Below are 9,753 nucleotides of genomic sequence, written 5' to 3'. Positions count from 1 at the left end.
CATATTTTTTCAAATAAAAAAAAAGTAATAATATTATCAAAATATTTTAATTTAATTTTTTATCTACTCACTTCTTGATATTCAATACAACATTATAGTCCAAATAGACTTATCATCCGGTCTTATTCCCAAGCATCCCCTAAACTTTTCTATAAACTTTTCTACTAAAAAAAGTTTAACAAAAATTTAAAACGAAACTTGGGTAAGAAGGCCGAAAATGGGAACACAGACCAAATGCGTGAAACATCAAGAAGAAAATACGTGAAAAATCAGAGGAGCGAGAAAAGAGTGGACAGACCAAATGCGTTACAAGTGGCAGGTTCCGTGAGCCTTCACCTTCTATTCCTTTCTTCTTCTTCTTCTTCTGTTACCGCGTCTCTCAAAACTCTGACTCCCATTTACCAGCCATAAATATATATATATATATATAGAGAGAGAGAGAGAGAGAGAGAGAGAGAGAGAGAGAGCGGGGGTAGACATGTTAACAGCATCGCAGATCTCCACGCCTTTCTTTCATTACTAGTGTCATAAATACTTCACAAAAAAAAATCCCTCAGTCTCTCTCACTCAGATTTTCCATTTCAAATCCATTTGCTCTCTTTGGCTCCAATCCATTCAACCCAATTCATTCAACGGTCAGATATCCCTCTCCCTTGCTCCTTCGCAGGCACCAAAAACTCTGTCGCCGATTAAGTTTACTTTTAACTATATGGGTGTTGTGAATACTTGTTTTGTGTGTTTCTAAAACGCACTCTTCGATCCGGTGGTTCTCTTTGTTACGACGATGCTCCGGCGTTGCTTGTCCGGTCGTTTTTTGACATTGTCTTCGCTATGACTCGAGCTGTCAAACCGCGGTCTCTGCTTCTGAGGACCTCTTTTTTTGGGGATGGGCTGCGGAGTCTCCAAGGTTGACGATCTCCCTTTGGTTACGCTTTGCAGGGAGCGTAGGGACTTCATCAAAGCGGCGTCTGACCACCGCTACGCTCTCGCCGCCGCCCACTTGTCCTATTTCCACTCCCTCGCCGACGTCGGCGACTCCCTGCGGCGGTTTGTCGACGAGGAGCTCGTGATTGCTTCGTCGTCTCCGAGTTCTCCGCTCCTCACTCTTCCCCCCGATCGAGTGAAGAAGGCTGGGAAGAGGGTGAATATTAACGGCTCGTCGTCGTCGACCTCGATTTCGCATTCGGTCCCGCCGGAGGAGGAGGAGGAGGAAAACATTGCGGATTCACACTTGCATTTGTCGTCCGACTCCGAATCGGGTTCTGGTTCGGGTCACATTCACATCCACGATAGTAGTCCGGAAGAACAGGGACATTATTCTTCTCCTCCTCCTTCTTACGCCTATCCTCCTACTGGTTGGGGCCTCCCGGAGTGAATTCTTACATGTATTACATGAAAAGGTCCGGTACGCCGATGCAGACCGTGGTGCAACAGGATCCGGAGAGATATTCTGCGGCAAACGGGCAATGGCCTGAGTCATCGTACGGGTATTCGGGCTATCCGCCTTATGGGGACAGGTATGGTGGTTTCTTCGGCTTTCCTCCGATGGGTTCGCCTGTAAATGGTCCCCAGAGTAATCCTCAACCGAGTACGCCGCCTCCTCCGCCTTCGCCACCGAGGGTGTCCACCTGGGATTTTCTCAACGTTTTTGATACCTATGATGATACTGGTTACCCGGGTTATTTCTCGCAGACTCGATACGGGTTCGGATCGACCACGAGTAGCCCCGACTCGAAAGAGGTGAGGGCGAGGGAGGGGATTCCTGATTTGGAGGATGAAACAGTGCAAGAGGTTGCCGCAAAGGTGGTGCACAAGGAAAAGAAGAAGTTAAATGAGGACGAGAATATGAATTTGAATAATAATAGGGCTGCTGGTGAGGGGACTTCAAGGGCCGTGCCAATACATGGTTCAGGAAGTTCAAGCACAATACCATTGAATAGTAGTCGTAGCTCACAATCAAACTCTGCTCAGGAAAAGGAGATAAAGAGCAGTCCTGACACAATTGTGTCCGAAGAAGGGTCCTCAAGGAAGAAAGGGGTGAGTTTTGGGGTCGATGAGGTATCGCATCCAATGGATGGTGAATCTTCCATGCCGAGTAGCTTGACCACATTGTCAGCCCACGGTACGAGGGATCTTCAAGAGGTTGTCAAGGAAATCAGGGATGAATTTGAGACTGCCTCCAGTTATGGGAAAGAGGTTGGCCTATTGCTTGAGGTGGGGAAGATGCCTTATCAGCCTAGAAGTGCTGCACTTAGAGGTATATATGTCTTTGTGGCTGATCATACATTTCTTGATTGATAGATTCTGATTGGTTTGAATTCTTCCATAGTTTTGGGTGGTATATTATGCTTTACAGCATTTTGGTTTCTTTTGTTGGAAAAAATGTCATTTAGAAATTGCTAAATGGACTGTGTCAACCTTTCTAGAGAGTAATTTAAAGGATTTTTGCTGAGAGAGTTTATGCTTAGGTTTTACTAGACGCAAATAATTTCACATACAAGGAGTTTGGGAAAGCCTACTCATCTCTTAACCTTTTGGGCTGACCTGGACATGATCATGCAAGAAAGTTTACAGAAAAAGAAACAAGAAATTTCACAGAAGAAGAAACTTTTACTTTTGCTTCGTGTCTGCTGCGTTTTACCTTTAAAGGAATTTCTTGTACATTAGTGCTAACGGTTTCACCATTTTTTATAGTAAATAATCTTGATTTTATTTATACTAGGGTGTTGGCCTAGACTATTTGATGTAAGACTGGTTTTCCAGACTTGACTCAATTCTATGCAGAAATGTATCTAAATAAGTTTGATATCAGTCTGGGCGAAAGCTAGATGAATGAATAATGGGAGGCCTTTAGTTGCAAAATATATTCAATAAAAAATCACCAGCACATATTCTTTGTTGGACTTTTGTGATCACCAGCTGTCTAAACCATAATTTCAAAAGGAAGAAAAAAAAAATCTGTAAAATGCTGATTCTCTGATTTTTGTCAACAATACTTATGAGTTTTAAGAAGACAAAAGTGGCACGATGCCATATCCTACTATAGGTGGACTGATTAAGCATGACTAGGATGCGAACATTAGTATATTTGAGGCAATTGAGAGCATTTAATTTATTCATAATTTGAGATCTCTTGCCTGATGAATTCTAATTGTTAGCTCCATATAAAAAATCATGCTACACTTTGCTGAAACTTGTGTCTTTATGCAGTGATAATTTCTAGGATCTGGTATTCTGTTGCACCTTCCAAATTTTCTTCACCTCCTCGGTCCAGGGTGTCTGTAAGATTATCTTCTAGGACTATGAAAATAGCGAAAGCATACTACGGGGAATCTGGGAAGGACTTCAATATGAAGTCTGGAAACCTTTCATCAACTTTGGATAAACTTTATGAATGGGAGAAGAAGCTATATAAGGAAGTGAAGGTACGGGTGCATTAAAAATGTGTATATATATTTTTTTATTCTTTCAATATAAAATTCTTCAATATAGAAATTCAAATTCTAGGTTCTTATGATTGTTGAAAAAGGAATTTGCTTTTTGCACACCTTGTGTGTGCTAGTTGTTTGAACAATCATGTCATATTCCTATCTTTTAATTGCCTTCCACAATCTTCACTTTAATATACAATTTCATTAAGGACTTGGTGGTGTCTGTGTAGGCTTTGGGATAGGGTTTTATTTATAGATGCCTGCCAATAGCACCTAAGAAACCACTCTCGTTAAAAGGCAAAAAAAAAAAAAAAAAAAAGAATCTCATCAAAAGAGAGCATTGATGCCTTGTTTGTGTGAGAGTGAGAGAATTTAGGGCTATTACATTAACTACCAAAATATTCGCTTTAGAATAGTGTGTTGTTGCAGTTCTAATTGTTTCAATTGTTTGTTCTCTGTTATAAATGTCTCGATCCATGTTACACTCTTTCTAAGTGCTTTTATGAAGTTCCAGTGCAATTCCTGAGATTTTGCTTACTTCACTACTATTCTTAAGCTTCTGTGCAATTGAAAACACTCCTCTCAGGCAGATAATTTTTTACAAGGAAATTTTATCCCATGCAAGCATCTCTTCTACCCTGATAGGAGCCTTATAAGACAATTTTATCACGATGCACCACCTCTTGATCAGTACCACATAGGCTCGTTAGCAACCTCTTCTGGCACCAACTAATATGCTAAATTTTATTGTTCATATGTGCCGTCACTTCAATCATGATTTTCTATGGATTGTCATGTGTTGGCTCTACCATGCAAAGTTAGCTTTCTTTTGTTATCTACAACTTGGGCACACATTAATCAACTTGAACGTCCAATATGAGAAACTACACTGTGTATTCCTGAACTATCAGCCCTTTGGCAACGTACTCTACCTCCAAACTTTGAATTTCAGTATTTGCAACCTTCAAACCCCTAGAAAGTTGCAATGTGCTCTCTCTAGGACCTTAAAATGTTCCAAGCAAAGTTTTGAATTCCGTTCTGGATGAGGTACTGAAATGGAATAGTTTGGTGCCGGTATGTTTCAGTGTACCGTTTCAGGATAGCTGTTATATGGATAAATTATATATATATATATATATATATAAACAATTAATACAAGTCTTAAAAACAAACATATTTGTAAAACTCAATACAAGTAGTCTTAGAAACTCAATGTCACTTGGCCAAGAAATTGGGGAGTTGTATATTGATGACTTTGAGGGACCAGATGACAAGTGCCCTGTTTTCAGAAGAGGCTCTCATTGGTAAGTGAAACTGATCACACTAGTAGGAGTTGTCTTGTTGCTGGAGCTACTAAGTTTGAGTGTGAATCTGGTAGGAACACAGATGCATCAATCTCTTCTAAGTTTCTAATGGTGAAAAATCAGCTATAACGAGGCATTCTTCCACTAAAAGCTCCTATGAAAATGAAAAAAAAAAAAAAAAAAAAAAATTAGACAAGAACCAGTTTCCAAATCCTAATAGCTTAAATTTCAGATACTCCCGACAGGAGCCATTCCGTTCAATGATTTCTCTTCATAATAGCTCAGGAGTTCATAACTTCACATGCCTTTTTTTCTGAGGGCCAGTTGCATATTGGACAACATTTTACAATAATTGATTCCAAAGTCCAAAGTTCGAAACTTCAAACAACAAAATAAATTAACGAATCATGATTTGATGACCCCATCTCAGACAGACACAGAGAGAGAGAGAGAGAGAGAGAGAGAGAGAGAGAGAGAGAGAGAGAGAGAGACCGAGGTGCTGCGACGGAGTGGACGATGACCTGTGGCCAGAGCTTGAACTTGAAGCCTTGAACTGGAAGTCTGGATTTGGAAGGCTGGGCTGCTGAAAGGTAGAGAAAATAGTGTAGGAAAAGTGAAAACTGAAAAGAAAATGGCAGGGTAGAAGAAAAGGGTTGCCGCTTTTACAAGTTTGCCCCTTCATTTTTTGAGTATTCCCCAAATTTCCATTTAGCACAATTCCAGACTGAAATATGTGTTCTGGCCGAAACACCGGAATCTGGCCGGAACGGCTGGAATTTGTGCCGAAACGGAACAACCCATGACATCATGCCGGAACAGCTTTTAAAACTTGGTTCCAAGTGCCTTAACTTACATCATTGTCATTTTTTATCGGAGGGAAGGACAGTTTGAACATTTAAGGCCCTAGAGGGTCCAGATGACAACCTTTTGGGAGTTTGAAGGTGGAAAATACTGAAACTGAAAATTTGAAGGGCATTACAAAGGGTGGTAGTTTGGGTGTGCAAATTATAATTTTCCTTACAGTTACTTTTGGTGATGGTCATTGGTGTTGAAATTTGAAATTGTTAACTACCTCATTTATGCCAATTCTTCTGTACACTTTAGGGCATTTTTTTTCATACATTGAAGAAGATATTGTTATGAGTTGAGAATACTTTTGAATAGGTGTTAAAAATGGTCTGATATAAACTTGTAGGTTAGGTAAAGTACTCTTATTAACAGTACGTTTACTGCCCATTCCACCGTTTGCGTCATCTTTTTTATATACGATGTATATTGGTTTTTCTTAATGGTTTTTGCCCCTCTTTTATATTTGATACATTTTAGTTTTTCTTAATGGTTTTTTTTTTTTTGTTAAGATATAAAATAAATAATAAAATCTATCTCGTCCCATAAATTTAAGTTTTTGAGACAAGTGGTGATTTCACATGGTATCAGAGCAGAGGTCCCGAGTTCGAATCCTGACTCTACACTACTCCATTTAATTAAATATTCTACGTGTTGGGCCACCTGTTGAGGAAGAGTCTGACGCACACGTGAGGGGGAGTGTTAAGATATAAAATAAATAATAAAATCTAGTTCATTCCATCAGTTTAAGTTTTTGAAACAAGTGGTGATTACACAGTTCCTATAATTCTATTTTTTCAGATCAAACAATCTGATATTGTTTGTTTGATCTGAATTTCAATGTATTTGCAGCCAAAAGAGAACCAGAATGCATGTGTAGGGCAGTTAGAGTTGTCAATTTGTGTTTTCCACATTATAAGCCTCCAATGTTTAAGCCTTCGATATTTAGGCTGAGAAAGCTTCAAACCAGACTGGGTTGAAAGGTGAAGGAAGCTTCCAAGTGGGATTTTCTTGGTCTGTGTTTTGATAACTTATGAATCACCATAATGAGTAATTCAATTGCATTTCATACCTCCTAAGCAGTGTCTGTTCTGAAAACAAGCATCATTTGCCCACAATGCCGTTTAGTATGAAAGTATTAGTGTGCCTCATTTCATGTGTTGATTACTTTCAAAACGACCGATTGTGAAAACTTAGTTAAAAGTCTGGGATGTTAGTTTTCCCCCAAAATTTGTGCATTTGGAAACGAGCCCGTTCTTTATGGGATAGAGGAACCTACATATTTGGGGTGGTTTCTTTTCAATTGGCTGATAATGTCCCTGCACTTTCTTCTGGATGATTGAATGTGTACAACTTAATGTGGTCTTTAGGTAACCATTTGGCATGTTTTATTCCTGTGCTGTTTTCTCGCTGATTTATAGTCCCTTACAATCTTGTCCCAATCTGAATATATTATTAAAAATTAAAATGTAATTGTAATGCCAAGTATGACCTAGATACTTCAGTTGGCTGCTTCAGTTCTTTTTTTTTTTTTTTAATTATTCCATTATGGTCCAAGTACTTAATAATACTCTTGTTCCACAAAATCTTCCTTATTAGGTTAAAATGTTTGCTCTGATTCTAGGATGAAGAAAGGTTACGGGCCAGTTATGAAAAAAAGTGCAAGAGACTGAAAGTTCTGGATGACCGAGGAGCTGAGTCTAGTAAAATAGATGCTACTCGGGCTTCGATAAGAAAGTTGCAGACAAAAATCAATGTTTGTATCAGGGCTGTTGACGTCATCTCACGCAGGATAAATAAGTTGAGGGATGAAGAACTGCAGCCCCAACTCACTCAATTGATTCATGGGTATGAAATTGATTTGCTCCTTGGTCTAGTTAATTTCTGTCATTTTGGTGCTTGGTAAGTACTTCCTGTGTGTATGCAGAAAATTCGAATGGAAAAGTTGTAGAGCATATTCCAATATGTCTGACCTGTCTTCTCGCATTCCTCTCTTTTTTATTTTTCCCCTCTTTTAGGTTTTAGAGAAAGGCTTAGAAGGGTCAGTTGTTTTGTACAAGAAACTAGGTTATTTATCTTGGCGATTTTGATTGTAACTGAAATGATCTACTAGTTTCACGGACATTTTAAAAATATTTCCTTTCAATGTCCTGCTAAGTCTTTTCTTAGTGAAGTATTTACTGAGATCTCATTTGATGTGTATTTTCCTTTCATTAGCTGGGAAATAGTTGGGGTGCTTCCACTCCATGATCCTTTTGGGCTTTTATTGATGAATGTTAAAGACTTGCGGGTGTGATGCCATTGGAAAGGCTTTGATTCTTTCCATATCTTGGTTTCTTGGTGGAACTTTTTAGGGATGAAGGACAGATGCCCATAAGTTTTTGGGAGTACACAATTGAATCTAACATATTATTCCCTGTTTATTTATGTGATTTAATCTTTTTTGCATGATCTCATTTAATTTGAAAATTGGCCATTTATCTGCAGCTTGATAAAAATGTGGAAGTGCATGCTTAATTGCCATCAGAAACAGTTCCAAGCTATTATGGAGAGCAAAAGTCGCTCTCTTAAAGCAAATGCTGGCTTCTACAGAGACTCAGGTTTGAAAGCTACTCTTGAACTTGAAATGGAGCTTCTGAATTGGTGCTCCCGATTTAACAATTGGATTAACACCCAGAAATCTTATGTCCACTCCTTAAACGAGTGGCTTTTAAGGTGCCTTGACAAAGAACAAGAAGAAACTCCTGATGGACCTGCCCCTTTCTCCCCAGGTCGAATTGGAGCTCCTCCAATTTTCATAATTTGCAATGATTGGTACCAGGCAATGGTAAGAATATCGGAAAAAAGCTTGTCAAGTTCCTTGCATGAATTTGCTTTAAGCTTGCACCAATTATGGGAACGGCAAGATGAGGAACGGCGTCAGAGGATTAAAGCGGAATACCTCTCTAAAGATTTTGAGAAACAGCTTAGAACCTTACGCATGGAGATGGGGAGGATGGAGCTCGACCATGATGCAATGTCAGATAAAACTGTTGTGTCAAAGGTTACTTCTGGAAGTGGAGTTTCACCACTTGATGATTTAAAGGTGGACTTGGATTCGATGAGGAAGAGATTATATGAAGAGAGAGCCAGGCATAAGGAAACCGTTAAACAGGTTCATGATGAAGCTTCTAACGGTATACAAGCAGGCTTGGTTCCCATTTTCGAGGCCTTGGAGAAGTTCACTTCGGAGGCTTTGAAGGCTCATGAGCAGGTTAGACTTCAAAATGGAGGCTCTTGAGTTCTTATGTACTGGTTTCGACAAGAAAAATCGGGTACTTTTCAGGACTGAGCCTCCCCTCACCTCTCCTCTTTATGTACAGTTTTTGCCAGCCATGCACATTTAGAATGGTTAGAACGTCATTAGGTAAGGGGGAGATGGGAATATACTGAATTTTAGGCATAGTAGGAAGCAACGTTAAGAGCAAGCTGAAAATAGGGTTTGTTGAATCTATTGGTTACAAATACAATGGATGGTAGAAGAGAAGTTTGTGTGGATCCTTGGGGGTGGTCAGTACTTTCGGCTGCTTTGTTTTTGAAATATGGTTCTGCAACAACCCCAAAATAGATAGATAGGAATTTTGTAAAAATATGTAATTTTATTGGTTGATTGGTCATCGGTGGCTGTATGAATTGTTTTTGGAATGTGGAGGATGTAGATTAGGTTTTCTGGATAAAAATGTTGAATAGTTCATCTGCTAATGAATATAAAATATAGTTTTGAATGATTTATCTGATAATGGGGTATCAATCCGTTGTCTCTTTTTCCATTGACAATTGATGCTAACTTTTATATGATGATCATTTTAACATGCATACAGAGCTCTAAATGATCAGAGCCGGCTCAAGCTCGATTAAGGCTTCTTTTGAATAATGAGATGAAATGAGTTGATTTTAGATATAAACAACAAAGCTTGTATGGGTTTAACTTAGCTTGTTTTAAAACTAATAATATATATATATATATATATATATATCTTATTACAACTTGCATATTTTTAGGTTCCATTTGGATTCAGAAAGTGTTTCATCTTATCTTATCATTACAATTTTTTCAATTTTTCCTACAAAATATAATAACCAATTCAAAATTTTCAAATTCTAAAATAATAATGATACTAAAAAAAATAATA

At 38.6% G+C, this 9,753-nt stretch overlaps 1 protein-coding gene across 1 annotated transcript; it reads left to right on the top strand.

Annotated features, from left to right (window-relative positions):
• The first annotated feature begins 267 nt into the window (after positions 1-267).
• LOC121244605 (nitrate regulatory gene2 protein-like) lies at positions 268-9,352 on the top strand. Its single transcript, XM_041142755.1, is given in 5 exon segments — positions 268-1,309; positions 1,312-2,257; positions 3,211-3,425; positions 7,206-7,429; positions 8,069-9,352. Coding segments are annotated over 5 exon segments (2,601 nt in total). The 5' UTR covers positions 268-886; the 3' UTR covers positions 8,862-9,352.
• The last annotated feature ends 401 nt before the right edge of the window (positions 9,353-9,753 follow it).

This window comes from Juglans microcarpa x Juglans regia, chromosome 8S (assembly GCF_004785595.1).
Source record: "Juglans microcarpa x Juglans regia isolate MS1-56 chromosome 8S, Jm3101_v1.0, whole genome shotgun sequence".
Taxonomy (NCBI): Eukaryota; Viridiplantae; Streptophyta; class Magnoliopsida; order Fagales; family Juglandaceae; genus Juglans; species Juglans microcarpa x Juglans regia.
The sequence above is the reverse complement of the archived record's forward strand: the minus strand, read 5'-3'. Positions and strand labels throughout refer to the sequence as shown.